Genomic DNA, 25730 nt, shown 5'->3' with positions numbered 1-25730 from the left:
CCCACATGTAACAAGTAGAGAGGACCCTATACTGCCACTCGGTGTGGGACTATTTCAGGAATCATGCTCATTGCATTTTATTAACTAAGGCAGGGCTTCTTAAACTTTTTCCACTTTTGACCCCTGTTCAAGTTTTGGCAGCAGTTTGGCAGTTGGTGTTGTGTGGCCTGACAGCATGTGCAGGACAAAGTGTGCATACTTTGTGTTCAGAACTACGGCTGCAGGGAAGTTGTGTGATGCAGCAGGGGCAAGAGCTGCCAGAAACACCTCGGATTCATTTCATGTTTGATTTTTAATTAATTTTTGGTTGTTGTGCATTCAGAAACCTTTCACTGTTGCCAATTTTTCACAACCCCATATGGGTTTTCGACCCACAGTTTAAAAAGCACTGATTACTAGGGGACTTCTGGAAGTATGGGACAAATGGTGATTTGCTAAGACTATGAGGGATTTTATGGGACATTCACAACTGTTGTGTAAGCTGAGAACTACTCTGCTTCCATCCATATAACTACCAGATTCATATTCCTAAAGCACATCTGACGGTCACTCCAATACACAAGAAGGTCCACTTATCGCCCTGTTGCCCTTGGGATAAAATGCAAACTTCTTATTTGGCATTTAAAACCCTTCACAACAAATCTTGTCTTTCCAGGCTTGGTGCATCTCATGCTCTACACGTTCTGTCTGTGTTGTAATCAAATTAACTTAGCTGTTGTCCTGTGTCTGCAGAAGCCTAGAATGCCCTTCTCATCTCTGCCTTGGAGAATCATTGGCTCCCTTCAAGGCTCTGCTCAAGTGTCCCGACTGCTAGTGCCTGTCAAATACATTGTATATGCTTTGTATCTATTTGAGTACGTATACGTTGTTTCCTCCTCCCTGCTTCCACCCCTCCCCCCCAGTATAATGTCAGCTGCTTGAGGACAGGTGCTGTTTGTATTCCCAAGACTAGCACAGTGGTGTGGATGTGGCAGGGGCTTAAACGAATGCTTGTTGGAGGAATGAGCTGCTGTTTGGGACTTCGCAGGCAGTCTTCGTTCAGGAATCATTAATTAAATGCTCCAGGCAGAATTTGGTGATATGCCCATTATTAAGTCTGGAGTCTCAAGAATATGAAAGAATAAATTAAGGGCAGCTTGATCTGCTCGGAGTTGGACATCAGTATGTTACTTGTAGAACTGCTGGAGACCATAAGTCCTAGGAGGGCGGGACGTTCTGTATTTTTGTCTCTGATGCCCAGCTGCTAGCGCTGTACTTGGCTCGGAGGTACAGATAAAATGCTTGTTAAGTGAATGACTGATCGATTCCAATGGATACCTTGCTTGGTTTTCACTTACAGTATTTCTGGTTCTCCCACTTAAAAACCTGTGTGCTTAGGGCAAGTTAAATCAGGGAACCTCTAGGTTTCAGTCTCCACAACTGCTGAGAGCACTGAAGTAGCTGGTTTCTGGTTCTAAAGGTGGAAATTCCTCCTAAGTCTTTTAAATAGTCTGCGTGAGAAAGGTGCCCTTTACTGTTTTTAATGATTCACGGCGGCCTTCCCGCTGAGCCACCCCCCTTCCCCACCAGACCTTTAAGATGGGGGGGAGGATGTGTGCCATGCTGACTGGTGGGAACCGGCCAAGCCGCCCAGCCACGCTCCAGCCGCCTTCTCTCTCTTATAATCCGCTTTGGGCACCAGAATTAAAACAACGGGAAGCACCTATTACATCCCAGACAACGAGTCTCCGCCAGCAGCCCACTTACATTCTAATGGGGGAGCCAAGTACATACAAAACTACGCGCGGCATAAATACAGCAGTGAAAGGCAGAGTAGCCTGGGAGGGAAGGCGCTGGCAGCTGCATCTTCGAGGAGGAGGATTCTTGCGGGGCTGGCATGAGTGGCAGCCGGTGCAAAGGCACGGAGATGGGAGATGGAGGAGGGAACGTGTAATGAAAGCTGAAAGAGACCAAGGCCACGCTGCGCAGGGCTTTCAAAGCTGAAGAGAAACCACAGGATGCCGCTAAAGCTGGCCGCGTGACCGTGGGCTTGGGTGGCGAGAGGTGGGTGCTCAGGTGCTGAACTGAGGGGGCAGCTGGGTAAGGAGGGAAGGGACGGGAGAGGTGAAGACGGGAAAAGATCTGGCCAGGGATGGAAGCTGGGAGGGCCAGGGCGCCGACGGCGAGGGCCCAGCCCAGGGCCCCGCGCGCGCCCGCCCCGCGCGTCCACGCCCCGGGCCCCGCGCGCCCCCGCCCCGCGCGCCGCGTGCCCCCCGGAAGCCGGGCCCGTCCGGGGCCAGCGTCGGCGGCCGCCCGCTGGAATGCTGCCCGAGCTCCTCCTCCTCGGCCCAGGGTCGGTACTGCGGCTCCAGGCCGGCAGCCATGGCGGAGAGTGAGCCGGGCTGCAGCGGCTCCGGCACGTCCCTGCCGCCCCTCAGTGACCGGAGCCGCCTGGAGGCGGCGATCCTGAGCGGCTGGAGGAGCTTCTGGCAGTCGGTGGGCAAGGAGAGGCCGGAGCAGGGCGCCACGCCGGCGGAGGACGAGGAGGCCTGCGCCCTGACCAGGCTGCCGGTGGGTGAGGGAGGCCCGGCGGCCAGTGCGCCTGCGCGCGCGGGGAAGGCGGGGGAGGGGCGAGACCCCGGCCCCCCGGCCCTCCGGCCCCGGCCCTCTGCCGCTGCCTGGGATTGGGCGCCTTCGGGCCTGTTTGGGCCGGCGGGCTGCGTGGCGGGCCGGGACGAAGGTCCTAGTGTGCCCTTTGGTTATCACCAGCATTGATTAAGCGCCTGCTGTGTGCCGCCCTGGGAGACGAACGTGTAGCAGCCCCCAGCTTGGTGTTGTCCGGCCCGAGGCCGGCCCTCTGCCCACCAGGCCGCGCTGCCTCGTGGTCCGCCGGCACTGATTAAGTGCCAGCTCTGTGCCAACCCGCAGCCAGATGCGGGGGCTACAGAGATAGTAAGCGGCTAACATGTCGGGAGCGCCTACTGCGCGTGCGCCAGGCGCTGTGCTGAGGTGCCAGGCCAGGAGACGCGGGCAAGCAGCCTGTGGCTTGCTGTGGTGATGCTAACATACGGCGCCTACTGTGTGCCGGGCACTCGTAAGCCCTTGTAAGGAGCTCGTCTGACGTTCGCAGCCTCCGTGCCCAGCTCTTCATGGCCCCATTTGGGGTTTTCTTAGCGAAGATATCGAAGTGCTCTGGCATTTCCTTCTCCAGCTTGTTTTACAGATGAGGAAACTGAGGCAGGCAGGCCTAAGTGAGTGTCATTTATCCCGGTGTCCTATGTGCTGGGTTCTCAGCCACCCTGGAAAAGAGGGGCTGCTCTTTTCCCCATTTTACAGATGAGGAAACTGAGGCAGGCAGGCTTAAGAGACTGTCATTTATCCCGGTGTCCTATGTGCTGGGTCCTCAGCTACCTCATTTGAGCCCCAGAGCCACCCTGGAAAAGAGGGTCTACTCTTTTCCCCATTTTATAGATGAGGAAACTGAGGTCTTGACAGGAGTGAGGGATTCTGCAAGGCTGAGGGAAGATGGAAGAACGTTTCACGCATGGGAGAAGCAACTTGCCCAGTGTCAGACAGCAAAGAAATGAAACCTGGCTCTCAAGAAGTTGGCATTCCATTGGGAAAAACACAGTATGGCCCCAGACAGCCTGGACACACATCTACATGCCAGGCTCCTCTGCTCTTCCAGGCAGCGATTTCTGTAGGAGAGGCTTTTGAAACAGCAGTCACCTACGGAAGTATATAATAGCAGCCAACTGTTACATGGTTTTAAGGTTTACAGAGTGCCTGACACATGAGATTTCATTTAATTCTCCCTATAACCCTTTGAGGTAGTTTCTGTGACCTATATTACTGATAAGTAAACTGAGGCCCAGCTATTCAGTGACTTGCTCAGGGTCACACAGTAAGTATCTGAGAAACAGAATTTGGACTTGGCTCTTCGTGATGTCAAGCCTTGTGTCTAGTAAGCAACACTGACCTCACTCAGAGTAAGCACTAAGGAGTTGGGACGATTCAGAAAGAATCCTGTAGCAGATGGTGCTTCCGCTAAGTCTTGAAAGAAGTGAGGGACTCTAAGGCTAAGATGAGAGGGAAGGTATTTCAGGCACAGAGGAAAGACATTGCAAAGGAAAGATGGAGTTCTGTGTGTGAAGAACAGGGAGAAGGGCAGTTTGACTGAACTCTAGGGCGCAGGAGGGAGTGTATCTTGGCTTCCCTGACTTCCTTCATGTCCCAGCTAAAGTCTCACCTTGGGGTCAAGACATCAGCCATCAGGGTGTCTTTGGTCTTCAAAAATAAAGGACAAACAACGAAATCCCACCTTCTAGAGGAAACCTTTCCTGATTCCCCTTAATTCTAATTCCTTCCCTTTGTTGATTTCCCCCAGTTTATTTGCATATTGTGCCCCCCCCCCCCCCCCCCCCCCCCCCCCCCCCGTTGAACTGTGAACTCCTTGAGAGTGGATACTGTCTTTGCCTTTGTTTCTGTATCTCCATGGTTTAGCATGATGGCTGGCTGGCACACAGTAGGAGTTTTAATAAATGTTCATTGACTATCCCAAAAGTCTTAGTGAAGTTTTAAGATTTAATAAATTGTACAGGGCACCTTCATTAATGAGGTTGGAAACAAAATTTGGGACCATGTTTTGGGTTTTAAAAAACAAAGAAGTTTATATTTTATGCTGAGGCGATGGAGAGCAACTGTAGTTTGCTGAGTAGAGATCTACACTTAAGGAATATGACTTCAGCAGCTGGGTGCGTGATGTATTAGAACAAGGAGAAACCTGAGGTAGGAGGGCCAAATAGGAGGCCATTGCAATGGTCTAGGCAGGAAGTAATGAGGACCAGAGTTAAGCTGGTAGATGCATGAGTACTGAGAACAGAACAGATATGGGAGATGTGGAGGTCCAAGTGACAAGCTTTGAAAACTGGATTGGATATGTGGAGTGAGAAAGTAAATTTTGAGAATGATGCTGAGGTTTTGAACCTGGCTAGGAGCCTGAAAGAATGGTGGTGCTCTTGACAGAAATAGGGAAATTGGGTAGAGAGGTAGATTTAGGGGAAAAGACAGTGAGTTCAGTTTTGGACATGTTGAGTTTGATATACTCTCTGTGACATGAAATTTTCAGTAGAATGATGCAGAAGAGGTTAAAGCTCTATACATGTATAGGTCTGGGAGTCCTTGGCGTAGACATTCCAAGCTAGAGTGCAGAGAAGAAAGAATTACGTGCCCAAGACAGCAGTGGGGTATCCCCAGAACTGAGAGACATGATAATATGGATGACGAGCCTCTAAAGAATACTAAAGAGAGTTTGTTAGGTAGGCGAATTAACAGAGAGCAGTATTCGAAATGCCAGGAGATAGTGGTATCTGGGGGAGAGGGATAGACAACAGTGTCACATGCAGCAGAGAGGTCAAGAAGTACTAGGGCTTGGAAAAGGTCATCAGATTTAGATTTAAAATACTGGTAACCTGGAACAGCGCAATTTCAGTTGAGTGATGAAACTGGAAGCTAGATTACGAAAGGTTGAGAAGTTAGAGGAGAGGAAATGGAGTTAATTAAGTGGATAGTTTTTTCCTAGGAGTCAGTAACTCTTATTCATGTTTTTCAGTTGTTTCAGTTGTGTTGACTCATTGTAACCCCATTTGGGGTTTTTGGCAAAGATACTGGAGTAGTTTATCATTTCCTTCTTTAGCACATTTTATAGATGAAGAAATTGAGACCAACAGAGTTAAGTGACTTGCTCAGGGTTATACACCTAGTATGTTTCTGAGGCCAAATTTGAATTCAGGTCTTTTTGACTCCAGGCTTGATACCGTAACCTCTGTACCACTTAGCTGCCTGAAACTTGTTAGTAATGAGTTGTTAATAAGAAACATTAGTGATGGTAGATTTTTTGGGGGGATTGGCAGGGTAGAGTTTCAGACCTTCTATTTAATTTGTTTAAAGAATTGGGATAGAAACTCAGAAACTCCTTCTGTAGATGCATATAGGCAACTTGTCCATGTCTTACAGTATTACAGTTGCCTCAGGTAATGAGAGGGTAAGTGACCATGGTCACCCCATTTGTGTTCAAGGTAAAACCAATCTGTTAATCATAATTTATGAAGCACCATCCTGGGTATGTAAAGACTGTCACTGACTCTAAGCCTGACCTAGTAGCCACTGCCATGCTGCCTCTATGATTATTATTTTTCATATGAAAAGTAACTTGAGGAAGTGAAGATGGCAGACTAGAAAAGTACTCAGCCGACTGTAGCACCAGTGTGATATCCTCTCCTGGCACAATTCTGAATTGCAAAAATCATAGACTCTCCACATGGAAGACAGAACCAAAATGTTTATTCAAACACCAGAAAGCCAAATCCATCATAGCAACAAAGAAATCCATCAGAGTAACCAAGATGTCTATATGCATTATCAGACCTTCCCACAAACACTCGCAGTCTCAGCTGCCTGCTTCCCCTGCCCTTCCCAGCTCTGACTAGTCTGACCAACTACCTCTCAGCTCCGCTCCAGCTCTGCCTCTTCTTGCTCCACCCACTCAGCAAGCTCCTCCCACCGCAGACTTAGGTGACTTAGGCTTCCAGGTCATTTAAACATGTCACATGGACCTATTAATTTATGGGAAAGATCTCCAAATTAAAGAAAAAATACATTAGCAGTACACTGACCTCTCCCAGATTCCCAGCCAGTGACTCTAAAATGACACCTCAAATAGAATTCGGAAGAAGCAAAACCTACAAAAAAGTTGAGTGGAACAATTTTCCATCCCATGACAATTTAGGAGATTGGCAGGAAAGATCTGTCTCACCAGGGATCTTGGAGGTGGCTGCATTGGTGGTGGCAGCAGCATCAGGAGCTCTCAGCTCACAGGTGGTGGTGGGAAGGGAGTCAGACAGATGGTTGGAAGGAGATTGCAAGGGACCCTTTGGTGGTTCTGGGTTTAGTCCCTTTTGCATTGCTCATATGTAGTTCTAAGTCACAGTCTCAAGGCCAAAAGGAGTGATAGCACTTGCAGCTGCATGGGAGCCAGGGACCTTGGTTGGGGTTAATTCTAATACTACATAAACTATTTGGAAAACTAGGGAAAGGTGGAGCCCTACCAAATTCCTTTAACAGCACAGATGTGGTACCAGCACCTAAATCAGGAACGAGCAAAAACAAAAAAAACAAGTCCAGTTTCTCTAATGAATATTACTGGAAAACTTTAAAATAAAATGCTAGTAAGGAGATTACAGCAATATATCACAAAAGTAATATACTATGCCTAGGTGAGAGTATATCAAAAATGCAGGATTGGCTCAATATTAGGAAGACTATCAGCACAATTGGCCATATCAGCAACAAAACTAACAGAAAGCATATGATTATCTCAATAGATGCAGAAAAAGCTTTTGATAAAATACGGCACTCATTCCTATTATGAACACCAGAAAGCATAGGAATCAATGAAGCTTTCCTTAGAATAATGAGGATTATCTATCTAAACCCATGAACAAGTATTATTTGTAATGGGGGATAAGCAAGAAACCTTTCCAGTAAGAAAAGGGGGGAAGCAAGAATGCCCATTATTACTGTTATTATCCAGTAATATCTAGAAATGCTATCTATTTCAATAAGAGAAGAAAAAGAAATTAAAGGTATTAGGATAAGTAACAAGGAAACAAAACTCTTACTCTTTACAAATGATATGCTGGCATGCTTAGAAAATCAACTAAAAAGTAGTTGAAATTAACAAGTTACAAAAAGCTGTAAGAAATGAAATAAACTCATAGAAATCATTGACATTTCTACACATTACCAAAGTTTAGCAGAAATAGATAGAAAGAAATTCCACTTAGAGTGACTTCGGCCAATGTAAAATAAGAAGTACTATATAAAACTGCAAGCCCTTTGACCCCAAAATACCGCGACTAGGCCTGCATCCCAGAGAGGTAAAAGAAAGAGGAAAAGGATGCATGTGTACTGTGCCCTTTGCCCCAATTCCTTCTTTCCCCTTTTCCTCCTATTTCCATGATAAGTGAAATGTATGTTTGTACCCAAAATGTGTGTGTGTTCTTCCCTATTTTTACCAGTTCAAATGTCAGTGAGGTTCAAGTATTGGCCTACCCTCAATTATGTTCCCTTCCCTTCCAATATATTCTTTCCCTTTGCCTATTTTTCATTTAGGATCATCAAGACATAATAGACCTGTTCCCAAACCTTCAGTCTAATTATTCGTCTATGACTCCTGATGATGATAAAGTTCATGGGGGTGTGTGTATCACTTCATCATATTAGAATGTAAGCAGTTTTTCTTTCTTTAGTCTTTTATCATTATTCATGTTTACCCTTTTATCTTTCTCTTTACTCTTGTGTCTGGACTTCAGAGTTTTTGCAGAACTCTGATCTTTTCATCAGGAATTCTTATAAGTCCTCTGTTTCATTAAAGGACAATTTTTTTCCCCTGTAGCATTATATTCAGTTTTTCTGGTTAAGTTATTCTTGGCCCATATCCTTTGCCTTATGGAATATGGTATTCCAGTTTCTGAATACTTGAATATTTTCTTTATGACCATTTACAGTATTTCCCCCCCCTTTGACCTGGAGGCTCTGCGTTTTGGCTGTAATATTCTTGAGAGTTTTCATTTGGAGGCATTCAGGAGGTGATCAGAGGATTCCTTTTCTTTCTACTTTAGGTGCTGATTCTAAGAGATCTGGGCAGCTTTCTTTTAAGATTTCTTTAACTGTGATGTCTAGGCTATTTGGTCATGGTGTTTAGACAGTTTGATGATTCTTAATTTTTTTCTCCTTTATTTATTTTCCAGGTCAGTTGTTTTTGCTATGAAGATACATTTTATTTTGTCTTGTTTTTCAATCTTGACTTCATTGTAATAGTTCTTCTTGTCTCATGGAGTCGTTGACTTTTCTCTGGTACATTTTGATATCCAGTAAGTTGTAGTTTTTTTTTGCTTGGGCAAGGTTTTGTATCTCTTGTGTCAAATTGCTAATTTCCTTTTTAATTCTTTCTTTCATCTCTCATTTCTTTTCCAATTTTTTTCCTCTAGTGTTCTCATTTTATTGACCAAAATACTTTTAGCGCTTTAAAAACCCTAACAAAACGTAATTTATTCTCTTCCAGGAATTCTAGTTGAATTTATTCCCACACTGCTGCTTCTTCTTTTTTTTTTTTGCAGACTGTGCTGGTAGATGTTTTGGAATAGTTCTTTTCTTCTGATTTTGTGTCTTGGACATCCCTATTACCACAGTGGCATTTTATGGTGGATTTTTTTTTAATTCTTCCAGCCTGCTTCTTGACCAGACTTGATGATAAGGTCTACCTCTGTCCTTTTCAGTAGAGAGTGTCTGAGCTGGTTCTGACTCTGTCTTCTTGGTTCATTGAGTGTTCCTGACCCAGGTTTGGGTCCAAGCAATAAAAGCCTGCTGCTAGATTCAGCCATGGTCAGCCAGGTGGAAACTCTGCCGTTCAGAGTAACAGAAATGAAGGCTCTCCTTTCTTCCAGGGTTCCTGCCCCGATCCTCTGCAGACTGAGTTAAAAACTTGGAATTATAACCTCGCTCCGCTTGCAGAGGTTTGAACCACTCTGTTACTTGTTTGCTTCTGAACCTGCTTCTTCTAGGTCTACTGCTTAGGGTCTGAGACTGTTGTGTGTTGAGGTGGCGGGGGAGAGTGGAGGAGTCACAAGATAGATCTTTTCTTTAGGCCCACCCTGGATCTGTGACTTGGAACCGGGTAGGAGGCAACAAAGCTGCCATTTTGCACCTGTCCCTTTTGGGTGCCCTGGTATGTATCTGAGTCCTCTTTTTGCCCTGATTCACAGCTTCTCTTTGGCTGGTGTGTGCTGAGTGCAGTATGCCCAGGCCCCATCCCTAGCGTTCATAGACCTCCCTATCTCTCTGTGCCAACTTGGGCTTGAAATATACTCACTGACTTTTTCTTGTATTTTCCTATTGGGATTGGGACTGGTTTATTTTCTAGACGTATTTGGAGGGGAATTGGGGGGAGCTCCTCTATGCACTGCTTTTTGCTCCTCCACCACCTTGGCTTCTACTCACTTTCCCCCACTTCATCACAGTTGACCTTTTTTCCTTGTCCAGGCCAACTCCTCTACGTGTGTACCTGGTCCCTTCTCATTTTGTCCAACAGATTGCATCCTCAATTATTCTCTTCCCTTTATTTTCCTCTCTTTTCCTGTCCTTTTCTTTGTTCTCTCCTTTCTCCTTCTGCCTCCTTTTGTTATCTCCATCTCCTCATTCCTTTCCTACTGTCTCCAAATCTGTCCACATCTACCTCATTGTTAAAGACCTCTTCATTATGCCCTCTCATCCCTTTCAAGCTATCATCTTCAATTTCTTTTCTTAAATTCCTCAGAAAAGATGTCAAAATCCTGACCTTCAGTTCCTCTCCTGTTAGTTCTTAACTTAACCCTTTGCAGTCTCTCTTCTGAGCTCATCATACAACTGAAACTCCTCTCTCCAAAGTTACCAGCAATCTCTTAGCTGCAAAATCTGATTTTTTTTCTTAGTCTTCATCCACAAACTGTCCGCCTCACATAGCACCTGTTGACCACCTTGTCACTGTCTCTCCACTTTGGGTTTTCTTGACACTGCTATCTCTTGGTTTTCGTCCCACTTATCTGATTAGCTTCTTTTTGGTTTCCTTTGCTGATTCAGCATGCATATGATATTACCTAATTGGATGTTTCCTAAGGTTTTGTCCTAGACATTCTTTTCATCCTAAACTCTCTCATCATTTCCCATACACTTAAATTACCGTCTTTATGAAGATCACTGTAAGATTTATAGGTCTAAATCCAGTCTCTATTTTGAGCTCCAGTCCTGTGTTACTGCTTGCCTATTGGACATTTTAAATTGAACTTTCAGAGACATCTGAAACATTCAAAACTGAATCATTGTCTCCTCCCCTCATCCCACTAATCTTATCACCCTCCACACTTCTGAACTTCCTATTTCTGTACAAGTCACCACCATCCTTCCAATTTTAACTCCAATTTTATAACCTTGGTATTGGCCTTGATGACCCACCCAAATATCCAAACATCACTAGCCAGATTTTCTATTTCTAGCCATACAACATCTCTCGTATCCTGCTCTTTCTCTTTTGTCACAAGCTGCCATGCTCTCATCCCTTCTTCCATAGATTATCATGACATGCTCTTTTAATTAGTTTCCTTGCCTTAAGTCCGTGATCACTCCGACACACCGCCACTAAAGTAGTTTTCCTTCAGTGCAGATCTTGTCATGTTACACTCCTGCTCAATCAACTACATTGACTCTTGTGCCTCTGGGATAAAATATAAAATCTTCTATTTGGTTTTTAAAGCCCTTTACAACCTGGTCCCACCCTGTCTTTTCAAGATTGTTGGATATTACTTCTCCCCCTGCTCTGTAATCCTGCCAAACTCTCCTTCCTCTGTTTTTCACACAGACGCCCCTCGCCCCTCTCTGCACTGTTGCCTATACCAAGAATGCACTCTCTCAGAGCATCCTTCTCTTCCTTCATCATGAAGCTCAGACATTATCTTCCACAAGATACCTTTCCTGATCCCCTGAGCTCTAGTGCTTTTCCTCCAAACTCTTGGGCAAGTCACTTAACCCCAATTGCCTCATCCTGGGTCATCTTCAGCCATCCTGATAAATATCTGGTCACTGGATTCAGATGGCTCTGGAGGAGAAGTGAGGCTGATGACCTGCGCAGCCCTCCCTCGCTCAAAACAAAGTCAAGTGCAAGTCGTGTCATCATTTCTCTGATGGCATGGTCTTCTTTGGCAATGAAGGATGAACACACACACCTTGAATTTAATTTCTTTGTATATATTTATATTCTTTTAATTTGTGTTTCTGCAATTTGTGATCCTGTGTGTGCTTTCCTTCCTTGTTAGAAAGTGGTTCTTCAAAAGTGGGAATTGTTATATTCCTGGTGCCAAGCACAGTGCCTCTCACATAGTAAGCACTTAGTAAATGTTTGTTGATCAATTGATGGTTTAACCCCCTGAAAAAATTAAATTCGAACCAGTCATTGCCTGTAAGATGGGTTAGACTTCCATAAAATAGTAAATTGGATTTTGGATGGAAACTCAGATGATGGACTTTTACAGTGTGTTTTTTTAAAAATAAAGTAATGTAATATTAAATCATAATTGCCTATTGACTACTGTTAGATTTTTGCAAGAAAGACAACAGAAGAGTACTACATTTTAAGGGTTGAAAATGTCCATAATGAGAGTGAAATAGTGACCATATTTTTCCACTGAAGGCAGAAAAAATAGATTTAAATTACAGAATGAGGGATTTGTGTTAGATGACAATATGTTACAGAGAGGCAGCATGCTGTGAGGGATAGGAAAGTTGGCTCTGAAGTCCGGAAGCGCTGGTTTCAAGCATTGCCGGTGGCCTTCTGTAAGTCGCTCGGTTTCTCCGTGCCCTCACGTGATTCTCTGGGACCATGAGTTCCCAGTGATGCAGCCCATCAGCATCCTTGGAAGAGGGTTTGTGTCAGGCTGTTCTTTACACCTCAGTGAGTAAATAAAATTATGGCTACAGACCAAAACAAAAAATGCAGCTTTAAGGGCTAATGACATTTGATAATCTTGCAGTCCTCCAATTCCTTGTATTGTAATTGTTTTTAATCAAGTACACATGATGTAGGCTCTGATTTATTAAAGCTCCAGTTTACCCACTTTCTTGTCCTTCTGTGTTTCAGATTTATGTGCAGTTATACATTATGTCATTTCTTTCACCTCATGATCTGTTTGAACTGGGAAGGACAAGTCGATATTGGAATGTAACTGTACGAGATCCTATGCTGTGGAAATTTTTTCTTTTGCGGGATATTCCCTCTTGGTCATCCGTTGACTGGAAATCTCTACCAGATCTACAAGTCTTAAAAAAACCCTTATCTGAGGTTATTGACAATGAACTTTATGACTATATGGCAATGTAAGTATTCAGTTTCATAAAACTAAAAAAAACAAAACAAAACCGTGACTGCTTCCTATGAAGGCAGTGTAGTGTCATTCCAGAGTTGGAGTCAGAGGATTTGGATGCCATTTCTGACTGCCATTTGTTTAGGTATGTGACCTTCAGCAAATCTTTTAAGTTCTGTGGGCTTCAATTTCCTCCCTCATAAAACCAAGATGTTTGGACTCTGTTACATGTTAAGTCCCCTTCAGCTCTAAATTTATGATCCTTTCCCTGGGACTTAGGTCCTGGCAGACTCAGATGAGTCAGAGACAGAAGCTGTGTCTTTTCATGGTGGGGTGAATGACATCAGTCAAGACCCAGTAGTGGGATCATTGGGTCAAAGGTTATAAACAGGTTAGTTAACTTTTCACACATAATTCCAATTGTTTTTCCAGAACACATATGGATCAAGTCACAGTTCTACTAACAGTATATTGATAATCTTGTGGGTCCATAGTCTTCTCAGTGTTGACTATTTCTGGTTCTTTCGGTTTGTTTGTTTTGGTCATTTTTCCCAATTTTCTAGGTCTGAGGTAGCAGAGGGTGACTTGTTGCTAACACCTGAAATACCTTCATTACATTTGTTTTTTAACTATTTAACAATCTTGTTGATTGACAGACTTAAAATTCCTCATGAGACAGCCTCAGCAGGTTAATGAAAATGATAAAAGAAGATACATTATCATAAATAAGTTGTTTTTCTTCTTTTTAATTTCTAGTTATGGCTATCTTAAACAGGTATAAAATGAGCTGTCCACATACCAGAAGACACTTGAAATCCAGTCGCCACATGTATGGAGCTGTTGCCTCTTTTTTGCAGTCACTGATCCTTCAGACAGAACCTCGATTTGCTATGTTTGGACCAGGTTTGGAAGAGCTGCATGTATCTTTGGTATTGAGCTTGATGTCTTGCACGGAGCTTTCACCAATGGCTGGTTTACCTCAGAGGCAGATTGATGGTAATTTCCACATTCATCTACGGCGTATGAGAATTTGAACACTTTGGGCTTGAGTTGAATAGGCAGAAAATTGTTCATTATTTAATAGTGAGTTGACTATTTGAAACAAGTAAGGTAGATTAATTTGTTGCAGTGGGACATCTCGTAGGACCAGTGAGTTAAAATTCACCTCGAAAATATTGAGCTTTTTCTTGGAAGTTAATGAAAAAATAAATTTATACAACAGCTGAAGATTATGACAAACTTCCTGGTTAACAGAGCTTTTATTTTTACAGTAGAGGTCATAGTTGTCATAGTTTGACACCATAGGTGTTGTAGTTTAGAAAGAGTCAATAGCAGCTAATATTTCTTGAATTTTTACTCTACATAGATCATTTTACTAGGTGCTGGGGATACAGTAACATGTAAGACTTGGTACTAACCCCTCCGGAGCTAACAATACAGGACACATACACAAAAAGATTATGTGCTAAGTACCAGCTGAGTGATATTTGCTTCCTTATTCCAGCTCCCATAGCAACAGTGAATGCAGTGAGTTGGAGTTGGGGGACAACTGGAAGTGGAAAACACAGTGAAGAGTGAATTTTTTCAGGCAGTGATGAGGGACCTGAACTAGGGTAACAGTAGTGAAGAGAGAAAGGGGTAAGAAATTTGAGAGAATTTAGGAAGAAAGAACTGATAAGACCTGTTGATTAGCTCTGGAGAATAAGGAGGAGGACAAGGGAGAGAGAGGTACCTAAGGTTTCAGGCTTAGGTATCTGGGGAAGCATTGTTGACAAAAGTGGGAAAATCAGGAAGAAGAGATGGCTTTTGGAGAAATGGGAGGCTGGAGTTTTTAACATGTTGCTTTCATATGGAGATGTCACATGGTTAAAGATACACATCTGCATCTTAGGGGAGAGATTATGGCTGGTGTAGACATTTAAAGGAGGCATTTATGTTGAGGTAGTAGTTGACCTGGGGAGAATGGGTGAAATCTGTGAGGACAGAGTAGAAGGTAGAAGGAAGAGGACTTTTTGAAAAGGACTACCTCAAAGCCCCTTTACATGACCTCCATTTTTCTCCTCCTTCACTCCAGTCTCTGTTGAAGAGGTAGCGTTTTTCGTTGCCAAGGCCATCTTGTCTCATTGTGCTATTGATCTCATCCAATTCTGACTCCTCCAGGATCTTAGCCCTGTGGGTCATTTATATTCATTCTCTCTCCCTGCCTCCACTCTGTCTCTCTCATCTTCAGTCTCTCCTTATCTTCCTGTAGTGGGGCAGCTAAGTGGTGTGGTGAATAGAGCCCTAGCGCAGGAGTCAGGAGGACCTGAGTTCAAATCTCACCTCAGACACTTGATACTCACTAGCTGCATGACCTTGGGAAAGTCACTTTACCCCAATTGCCTCATCCTGGGTTATCTCCAGTCATCCTGATGAATATCTGGTCACTGGATTCAGATGGCTCTGGAGGAGAAGTGAGGCTGGTGACCTGCACAGCCCTCCCTCACTCAAAACAAAGTCAAGTGCAAGTCGTGTTATCATTTCTCTGATGGCATGGTCTTCTTTGGCAACGAAGGACGAACACACACATGTTCCTCTAGTTCACCTTTTGAATTCCTAGTTTCCATCAGAACCGTAGTTCAGAACCATAGAAAGACTTCCGTGAATGGTACAAAGTAAAGAGATGCAAGAAAACAATAAACAGTGAAAACAGCAATACAAATATGAACAATGAGGACAGCAAAATAGGCACAACACAACTGAAAATGAATGTTGTGGAATTACAGAAAACAAGCTTGGCCTCATGAAGAGATATGAGGAGACACTTCCCCTCACTTCATTCCTTTGCAGAAATGAGAGTCTGATAGTGTAGAACATTGAATAAATGTCACATTAAAAAGAATTGATCATTTTTTTCTTATTTTTGTCTTTTTTTTTTTTTTTTAAAGAGGATTCTTTGTTATTTAGACTAACTCTCTGGGAAGGAGAAGGAGGGAGATACAGGAGAAACTTTAGGCAATGTAAAAACAAGTTATGTTAATGCAATTTTATTTTTAAAAATACTTGCATTTAGGCATTACCTTTTACACGAAGCCTTTTTTAATCCTTCTAACTGCTAGTGGTGTTGTTCCCCAAACTATCCTGTATGCATGTATATATATCCTGTGTATTTCTGTTTTAAAGTAAGTTCCTTGGGGGCAGAGGCTTATGCTTTTGTCCTTGTATTTCCAGTGCTTAGCATAGGACATAGCACATTTGTATGTCCTTACTCTTCATGACTCAGTGGACCAGAGCGCAATACTCTCCATGGGCTTTTCTTGGCCAAGGTATTGGAGTGGATTGCCGTTTCCTTCTCCAGTGTTTGGCATACAGTAGGCAGTAAATGCTTGTTGATTGATGTTCTGGGGTTGAAGAAGTTTGTTACTTTGCCGCTGTTAATTGTACATGAAATGTAGAACTGCTTTAATTGCTCATGTTTTCACTAAATAAAGTCATGATGCATCATATGAGTTTCCTAAACTTGAATATACCTTGGTAGCAAAAAGCCCTCAATAATACTCAAAATGAGAATTTTTTAAAAAATGGATTATTCATTAAGCTTTTTGCTCCCTTGTGTATGGTGGACTTATATGACTGGATAGGAGATGGAATAGTGAGAATGAAAAAAAAATAGACAACAACCTGAGTACATTGGAACCCCCTGAAATAATAAAAAACCAGTGAGAATGTCCCAGGTGCACTGGGGTGGATTCTCTATTGAACCTTTATAGAAAGACATGAGCAAAAATTGCACGGACAGTTTGTGCTCCACTTTCGTATCATTGAAGTTATAGATCAACCAAGACAAAGTAATACACTTTTTTAAAAAGCTCCCTTAAGCCTTGGAAGGTTAAAGGCCTATGGCAGTGATTTATTTAAAAAGATATTGACCTTGGCTGATAGGGCAAAGGAGTGTATATTTTGGTAGGACACATCTTCTTTGAAACATCAAATAAGTTACTAATAATTTGTGGATTCAGTAGCTTCATACTAAGAAACAAACTTAAAAATAAAATTTCCCTACCAATTGCAAAATGATTACGTATTTTTTAAATTTTGTAGTGATGCTGAGTCTAAAGAATAGTAGACTGGGAGATGAAAGTAGCAGAGTATCCTGGGTAAACATTTAATAATTGTTTGACTACGGGCAAACCACTTCCCTAAGTCTCAATTTACTTATCTGTAAAATAGCACTTTCCAGGGTAATTATGGAATTCAAATGAGAAAATATACATAAAACACTTTGTAGACTTTAAAGCACTATATGTTAGCTATTTTTATATATGTGCATACACACATACACATACAGGAGAAAGAAATGACAAACCACTCTAGTTGTCTAGTATCTTTGCCAAGAAACACCCCCCCCAAAAAGAAATTTGCATGATAATTTTGTTATATATTTGAAAGGAATAGCAAATTGTGCATAGTAGACTTGCAGTTTCATATGCAGTCATCTTTTTTATTTCACTGTGTTATGGAAGTGTTTGTTTGATCTCATAAATTAAAAATAAAATAAATAGAAACTGAAAAAAAGAAACTTCAAACGGTGTCATGAAGAACCAGACACAACTGAAACAACTGAGCAGCAACAAACAATAAGTGTATGTAGATATACACATTTATATAACGTACACATATAGGAGCTGTTACTGTTACTTGGTGCAATTTGGCACTATCCAACTTCATTTTGATGGGCTGGTGACTGATGTGTGTACAGTAAACTTGGGAAAATTATAGAATTCGTGGAGCATGCTGTCTAAACTTCTATTGCTCAGACTACTTATGTAGAGAAGATTTTCCTGAGTTTTGGTACAGTTTTGATTAAGTTTTACTTTCAGGTTTGAAATAAATTGTTTTTGTAAAATCTATTTTACTAGTGATCATTAGTGGCCAAATGGTCAAGGCAGATGCTTCTTAGGAAAAAATTGGTTTTGGGGAATGATTTTATGTGTATGTAATAACTTGCAAATGAAATAATTCCTATTGGACATTATCCAATCTTTAAATTTTTCATTGTTCATTCTGCTAGACCACTGATTATCCACATTTGCTTTTAATTTTGATTCCAAATTGCCAAAATACAGTATAATACAAACCCCACCAAAACTCTCTTTTTTTAGTTTAATATAAAAAATGCAGAATAATAATCCTGAACCTTCAGTATAGGTTAGCACCTTTCAAATTGCTCACTCTTTAACCACACACACACACACACACACACACACACACACACACACACACACACACACACACACCTCTCACCCAATTTTTAGAGTGTTACAATTTTTTTTATGGTTGGAGTGGAAATATATTCCTTTTAAAGTAGTTATTTTAGCTTTTATCAGAAATCTATATAAACTTAGTTTAATGGCTTACATTAGCTTTTTGCTAATGGGTAAGAGGGTATTGTCTAAGGCTCACTGTCCTTTGTTGTTCTCTATCCAGATTTTTAATACTGCATGAATGAAAGTCACATGCAGCCACCCTTTTCTTCAGCTCAGGTATAATGTTTAATTCCGGAGCCAACATAAAAAATTACCATTTGGCTCCTTTTGTTCTCACTAGGTGTTTTTTTCCTTCAGTCTTTGTCTCCTGCTGTATTTATAATAAATTGTTTTGATTTTGTATTCTTCTCCTTCAGGCATTGGATCGGGAATCAGCTTTCAATTGAGCAACCAACATAAATTCAATATCTTGGTATTATATTCAACCACTAGGTAAGGGTCCTTATCTCGTGGCTTTACCTGGGATCTGGACTGAGGCGTTTTTATGGGTTAGGGTCCTGTCGAACTTCTGCTTGTGTTTTCATTTTAAAAACTTTGTGTTTTAGGAAGGAAAGGGATCGAGCCAGAGAAGAGCAAACGAGTGCAGTCAACAAAATATTCAACAGGCAGATTCCAGGAAATGATGAACAGAGTGGCCGATACAGTGTGATTCCCCAAATTCAGAAGGTGTGTGAAGTGGTGGATGGGTTCATCTATGTTGCAAATGGTGAAGCTCTCAAAAGTAAGCATTTTCTTATCTTAAAAAAAATCACCCTGGCCATTTTATTGTTTGCAATGCAAATGGGAAAATGTATTTTTTTTAAAATATGAGTTTCTTAAGGACATAATGACTGACTGGTTAATTTGGATAATGTGATTGTTTGATATTCTGTAAACAGTTCTTATTTAGTCCTGCTTCTGAAGTGGGTTTTATACAAATCCTCTTATTTGTATAATCTTGGCCAAGAATAAAATCCTATTTCTGCTTTGTTTTTTTTTTTACTCGCCCAGATAATAAAGGAAAAGGTCAGAGTAGAGCATTGGCCCCAATTGAGAAGCTTAGTTGTCTGCATAATCCATATTTCCTATATAATTGTGAACTTTTCCTTTTGTGTTATGTAATGCTGACATTAGGGTGCAGATGACTTAGGGCCAGCACTAATTTCCTGCCTCAGTAAGAGAGATTAGACCTGTGATTTCACTGATGAAGGGAATTCCTAGTCAAGGAAATTCCTTCTCCCAATGCAGGTCAATGCCTTCTTTGTAATTTCTAGCTTCAGGAGTTTCTTAGAGCATTGAGAGATTAAGTGACTTGCCCATATTTTTATTTCTAATTTCAGAGGCCTTTTTTACAAAGGTGCTTTAGGCTCTTAACTAGCTGTAGAGTAGAGATTTTGAGAGAGCATATTCATAAGAGATTAGTGAAAACAGTAAGTACTGGAAAATAGACTTTATTATGAGAGACCACATGCCTAGTAAAGGAAAGAATTTGAAAGCTCTAAAGTGCTATATAAATGTTTGTTGATATTATGTTTGGCTAATAGAATTGGGCTGGTCTCTAGTAGAAAAGGTATGGTAACATTTGACTATTAAATGTTTTTTAAATATTGGTGATCAGATAACTACCACTTATTTCCTACTAATGTATGTCTATATAAGAGTGCTGAACTTATAATTTTAAAAATTATCTTAATTGCTTATTTGTGCAAGGTGAATTTGGATTAGCATTGAAATTCATCTCATTTGGCCATAAAGAAGACACCTCTCTCTCTTGCCCTTCCCCAGCTCAAACATAGACTTAGCTATTTTTTAATCTGTTTTTTTTAAGTTGTTTCTTGAGAGGTGTGTGATGATATGGTGGAAAGAGCCCAGAATTTTGTCAGGAAACCTGGGTTCACATCTTGTGTCTAGTATTTGCTAGACTTCAAGTCTCTTCACCACTCTGAGCCTTGGTCTCTTCTATAAAATCAAGACAGTAATACTTGAATTCTCTGTCTCACCGTTTTTCTGAGGAAAATACGTGGTAACCTAAAAACATTGTATAAGTATGAGTTTTTAATCTATTATTTACCATGAATGGGACAGAGTCAAAAGTGATTGAATTGCTTCAGGAAAGACATAAGTTCTGTTATGGCCGAACGCAAATGCCACATGTTTAATGAAGCCCTTCCTGGGCACCTCTCACAGAAATGGTGCCTCTAAACCCTTGGGATAATTGGCTTGTTTAACCCTTAGGGAATTTATCTCATACTGTCTTACATGTAGTTACTCATGTGCATGTTTCATGGTCCCTACTAGACTGTTGAGATCAGAGATCATGTCTGAAACATCTTTGCTTCCCACACAAACCTAGCACAAGGATTCATGCAGACCAGGCACTCTGCGTACCTGTCAAATGAATGAAACAATGAAGAAACTAGGAAGATCATCCTAACTCAAAGAGTATGAGAGAGACTCGCTACTTCACGGTTATTTGAAAGAGTAGACTAGACTGCAGTTTCTGTGATTTGAGCTATGAAGCAAAGAGATGGACTGATTGATTTTTTCAATGTTCCTTCCAGTCCAGGACTGTTATGTATAGGCAGCCATCGATTTCTCCAGTATGTTAACACCTAGCAGTGAAAATGAACTTGGGAGTGCTTCAGTATCAGGAGCTAGCCCTGCTTTTGTGTCCCTTGCAGCACCTTCTGCATGGCTTCACACACAGTCAGTGCTTGATATATGCTTGGTGACTGACTGAATATGAAGGTATCCTATTCATTAGTCTGGTTGGGAAAAGTCAAAACTGATGTTTAATTCTACTTCAATTTTGAGCTGAAACCAAAGTGTCAGAAGAGGGGAGACAGAATGAAGGGAAATAGAATAAAATTATAGGATTAGAACTGGAAGAGACATTGACATAATCTGGTTCAAGCCCTTCATTTTACAGGTTAGAAAACCCAAGGCTTGGAGAAACTTTTCCTTGCATGAGATTATAGAGCTAATTAATTAGTAAGTGCTAAAGCCAGGAATAAAATCAAGACCACCTGGTTCCTAACCCAGTGTTCTTTTGAAATGAAAGAGAATTAAAAAGAAGTAGAAAAAAAAAAGAATGGGTATCCTAAACACCCAGTGATAGCAAAGTGTACCATATCATTGAGGTCAGTGAAAATTGAAATTAGTTATAGGTTGGGTCTTTAAAAAATGGTGAGAGACAACTATAAGGAATTTGTGAATGACTTGGGTATTAGATTATGAGTATATGAGACATCTGCATTGTAATTCTTTAGTTTCTCTTAAAAAACTTGACATCTCATAATCAATAAGCATTCATTAAGTTCCTGCTGCGTGTTAGACAGTGTATTAGGCACTGGGCATATTAATACAGAAAAATGAAATATACTGTCAGGTATGCTTAGTACAGTTTTGTCAGAATAGCAGCTGAGTATAGAAAATGAGTAATTTTCATATATTTTATGTGATTGTGGTCATTGTCCTCTCACAAAAGATGCAAATGTTTCTCCTTGTGTACTTTAGAACATGAATGGGAAGATGAATTTTCTCACATTATGGCAATGACAAACCCAGCCTTTGGATCCCCAGAAAGACCTTTGCTGGTTTTATCTTGTATTTCTCAAGCCACTGTAAAAAGAATGCCTTGTTTTTATTTGGCACATGAGCTGAAACTAAATGAACTTCAACTGCCATGGATGGTAAGTTCACATTTCTTTCTCATTCACTTAATTTTTCTCTTAACGTTTTTATGTAATTCAATAGCATACTAAAGCTAGTTATAGAAGTCAAAAGCTACAGAATGCATTGATTTTTTTTTAGTGTTTTTTTTTAAAATTTATTTATTTAACTTTTAACATTCATTTTAACAAAATTTTGGGTTCCAAATTTTCTCCCCTTTTGTCCCCTCCCCCCCCAAACACCGAGCATTCTAATTGCCCCTATCACCAATCTGCTCTCTCTTCTATCATCCCTCTCTGCCCTTGTCTCCAACTTCTCTTTTGTCCTGTAGGGCCAGATAACTTTCTATACCCCTTTACCTGTATTTCTTGTTTCCTAGTGGCAAGAACATTACTCGACAGTTGTTCCTAACACTTTGAGTTCCAACTTCTTTACCTCCCTCCCTCCCCACCCCTTCCCTTTGGAAGGCAAGCAATTCAATATAGGCCAAATCTGTGTAGTTTTGCAAATGACTTCCATAATAGTTGTGTTGTATAAGACTAACTATATTTCCCTCCATCCTGTCCTGTCCCCCATTACTTCTATTCTCTTTTGATCCTGTCCCTCCCCATGAGTGTCGACCTCATATTGAAACCAAGAGAGGGCTGGCAGCACTCAAGGAAGAGAAAATCATTCTCAGGGACTGGAAACTCATTCCTTCAGTCACTCGGTACCACTTTCTAAGAATGATGAACTAGAAGCGTCATGCCCTCTTGTCACGGCTTCCCCCAACCGACCTTTCGTTTTCTCTGCTGGGGAATCCAGCAGAATGCATTGATAATTTGGGATCCATGAAACTCAGTTTGAAGTGATCAACTGCTAATCTACTTCATTGGTCTCTGTCTATATGAGAGTATAGAAAAACAATAAAGTAGCAGTTCAGTTAAGCAAATATTTGAGTGCCTACTATGTGTATGTATGAAGCAATGTTTTAGACTTTCAGGAAATGTAGATACATACAGAGAAAGGAACTGTGATTTCCTTAGCATAGGGAACTCTAGGTGTGGAAACACCCCCACCAATACACATTGTAGCCCATCTGTGATTTAACAGATCATAGGATCATAGATTTGAAAGGCATCTTATTTCCCTTTTAGTCTAGTCCCCTCATTTTATAGATAAGTTCAAAGGAATTGAAGCACATGGAAATTATGCAGCTTGTCTGTTGTCACTCTGCTAGCAAACGTCAGGGAAAATAGTCATAGATTGGATGATAATTTTGTTTTTTCAACCTTCATCATTGGAATTTTTTCATAAGTAATACATTAGTTTGTTAAAAGTACTGCACGCTCCATAATATTGATGGCAGTGTGGTTTGGTGGAAGGAGTGCTAGATTAGGAATCAGACGACTTGTATTCAGATCCCAACTTTGAGACTTGCTACCTGTATGACAAGTCGCTTCATTTGGTCGGGCTTCACAAGAGTTTACTTATTTGTTAAAAAAATGCTGATATTGAGAGATTTGGACTAGATGGATGTCCGAATTACCTTCTAACTGTGAATCTAATCCTTGTGTCTCTTGTGAGTGATGGGTGATTCAGTTCTTTTATATGTATTAGAAATGAAAGTATTAAAAATCCTTTTGGTAATGATGATGTCATATTGCTTATCAGCTGTAACCTTCGTTTATTCAAGGCTTTTGGGGTAATGTTTTGGAATTTAAAGTGAGCCTTTTTGGAATAATTTGTCTTAATTCATATAAACTAATAATGACTTGGAAATTTAGCAACTACCATGTGCCCCTTTAATACAATATACATAATAAATGATATTCACTGAATTAATAATAATTAATATATCATATGCATTTAGATGTTCAACCTTTTGGGTCAGTTTATTCGTATATATATCTTGGACAAACACTGCAATTGGACAGTGAGCAGGACCTAAATCAGTAAGAGGAATCAGGCTGGGCTGCATTAGGGAGATTGCGCCCCTCTTTGAACGACCTCCGGCTCCTTTCCTTTCTGACAGAAAAAAATCTATCTTTCAACTGGAAAAATCATTGTTTTGGCGATTCTATGTGGCTGCGCATCATCACAATATCCAAAGAATCAGAACTGCAGATAGCCCAAAGAGTAACAAAGAGACCCATGGTAGGGACATATGTAAGCTTTTAGCACACCACCACCAAGGCCTGCATGTAAGAAAAACTATAAAAGATGTCATTCAGGAGGGGTCAGCCCAGAAGAGGAGGCAGGAGAGGGGAGACTCACAGAGGGGCATCCTGAGGAGAAAGCAGGACTGCATTTGGGCCTCTAGCTTGTTAGGTAGTTTCTGTCTGGAGGATCTGTGGGAAGCTAAGAATTCCTCAGGATGAAAGGTTTCAGTCTCTACCCATAGAGGGAGTGCTTACATTGGTGAAATCACAAGTCAGTTGAAGTATAATAGAAATTATTATAGTGCATGCCTATCTTGATAAAATTGGAGTGACCCATTCTAGGGTCTTTGTTTTTAAAAATACTTTATTTTTCATGTGTTTGTGTAAATTCCTGCTTAGTTTTAAGTATGAACACTTTTGAAAACTGCCCTCCATTACATTAGGCTTAAAACAAGGGAGCATATTTTTTCTTTTGCCCCTTTACCCATTGTGGAAGCCAGCTATGTACCTGTGTCTACCTCAGCAGCCACTGGGAGATGCCACAGTTCTGATGCTCAGGAAAGTCTGGACCCTAACAGACATCCTGACACGCAAAGTAGCAAACACGATGTTTCCTCTCTTCCTTTTGATTATTGTATAACAATATCCAGAACACTGAGGCCATTGAGACAGATTTTCAGAGGTTGGTTTTCAGATTGAAACTCCAAACATTCTGATCAGCCAATTAGAGAGTTCTTTATTCTGCAACTTTGAGAAAACCTTTCTTTTTGGTCACAGAGTTTTGTTTTTAAAAATTAAAATCTTTTATTGTCTATTTTCCTAGGTGCAGGATGTGGAAGCTGAGACTTTAACTGGGTTTTTGAATGGCATTGAGTGGATTCTTGGAGAAGTTGACTATAAACATCCACGGTGATCTTCTTTTTATGTGCACTGACTTAAGGACTGAGCCAGTTGAAAACTGGTTTTAAGGACATGATGTAGGTGTTTTCTCAAGCTTGCTTTGCCCTTTCCTTGGTTTTCTGCCTGGTGAGATTTAGATGGACGTAGCTGTAACTGCTGAGTTTTCCACAATAAATCTTGCTGTAATTTTAAATGAATCACAAAGGAAATGCTTATGTGGTGCCACCTAACCCTGTCCCAATGAATCTTTTTGATATTTTTTTTGATATTTTTGATATTTTTATTTTAAATTTAACTTTCCTTATTTTACTGTCCGTAAATTCAGAAATGTTAGGACATTTGTACATTTTTGTACATTTATTCTCAACTTTTCATTTCTACTACTCTATGAATTGAGAGATTGTACTTTTAGGAAGTACCTGGTTTTCTAAGCTTTGTAGGGTCTTTCCTGAGGATCCATAAATCATTATCAGGGAAGAGATACCCATTCTTTGTGTGCTGCTTGAAAATAATTGGTTGCTGTGGTTCCAGTGGTAGCTCTTAAGCTGTAAATTCCATATGCTTGTTGAACATTAGTGGAGACAACTTTTCTTGGCAGATTTTTCTGATTTTTTGTAAAGTTGGAAAGCTCATGATATACCAAACTCACATTCTATATGATAAATGTGGAAAATGTATTCTAGGGTTGCCACTTGTATTATCAAACTTTTTTTCATGCACTGTTAATGGCAGTAGAAATTTACTAATGCAGTTGAGAGCTAAGAAATGTAAAAATTTTAATAAAGGTATAAATATATGCATTA

The 25730-nt window shown here is 40.9% G+C and overlaps 1 protein-coding gene across 4 annotated transcripts; it reads left to right on the top strand.

Moving 5' to 3' along the window:
* The first annotated feature begins 1830 nt into the window (after positions 1-1830).
* Positions 1831-25730, top strand: FBXO4 (F-box protein 4). 4 transcript variants are annotated; one of them, XM_072605731.1, is made up of 7 exons: positions 1831-2043; positions 12707-12942; positions 13705-13925; positions 18592-18667; positions 18781-18956; positions 21731-21906; positions 24851-25730. In XM_072605731.1, exons 2-7 carry the CDS (start codon positions 12728-12730, stop codon positions 24938-24940), a joined length of 954 nt encoding a protein of 317 aa, XP_072461832.1. In that variant the 5' UTR covers positions 1831-2043; positions 12707-12727; the 3' UTR covers positions 24941-25730. The 4 variants fall into 4 exon arrangements, with proteins under 4 accessions (XP_072461832.1, XP_072461834.1, XP_072461833.1 ...); XM_072605733.1 differs by lacking the exon at positions 1831-2043 and adding an exon at positions 2260-2550; XM_072605732.1 differs by lacking the exon at positions 1831-2043 and adding an exon at positions 2633-3230.

This window comes from Notamacropus eugenii, chromosome 4, assembly GCF_028372415.1.
Source record: "Notamacropus eugenii isolate mMacEug1 chromosome 4, mMacEug1.pri_v2, whole genome shotgun sequence".
NCBI lineage: Eukaryota > Metazoa > Chordata > Mammalia > Diprotodontia > Macropodidae > Notamacropus > Notamacropus eugenii.
This window is presented reverse-complemented; position numbering and strand designations above follow the sequence as displayed.

Bases quoted from the DNA above. Each gene is read 5' to 3' on its own strand.
- FBXO4 (XM_072605733.1), top strand. From the start codon at position 2,362: ATGGCGGAGAGTGAGCCGGGCTGCAGCGGCTCCGGCACGTCCCTGCCG. The intron at 18,957-21,730 runs GTAAGCATTTTC...TGTGTACTTTAG, and splicing joins AAATGGTGAAGCTCTCAAAA to AACATGAATGGGAAGATGAA. The intron at 21,907-24,850 runs GTAAGTTCACAT...CTATTTTCCTAG, and splicing joins AACTTCAACTGCCATGGATG to GTGCAGGATGTGGAAGCTGA.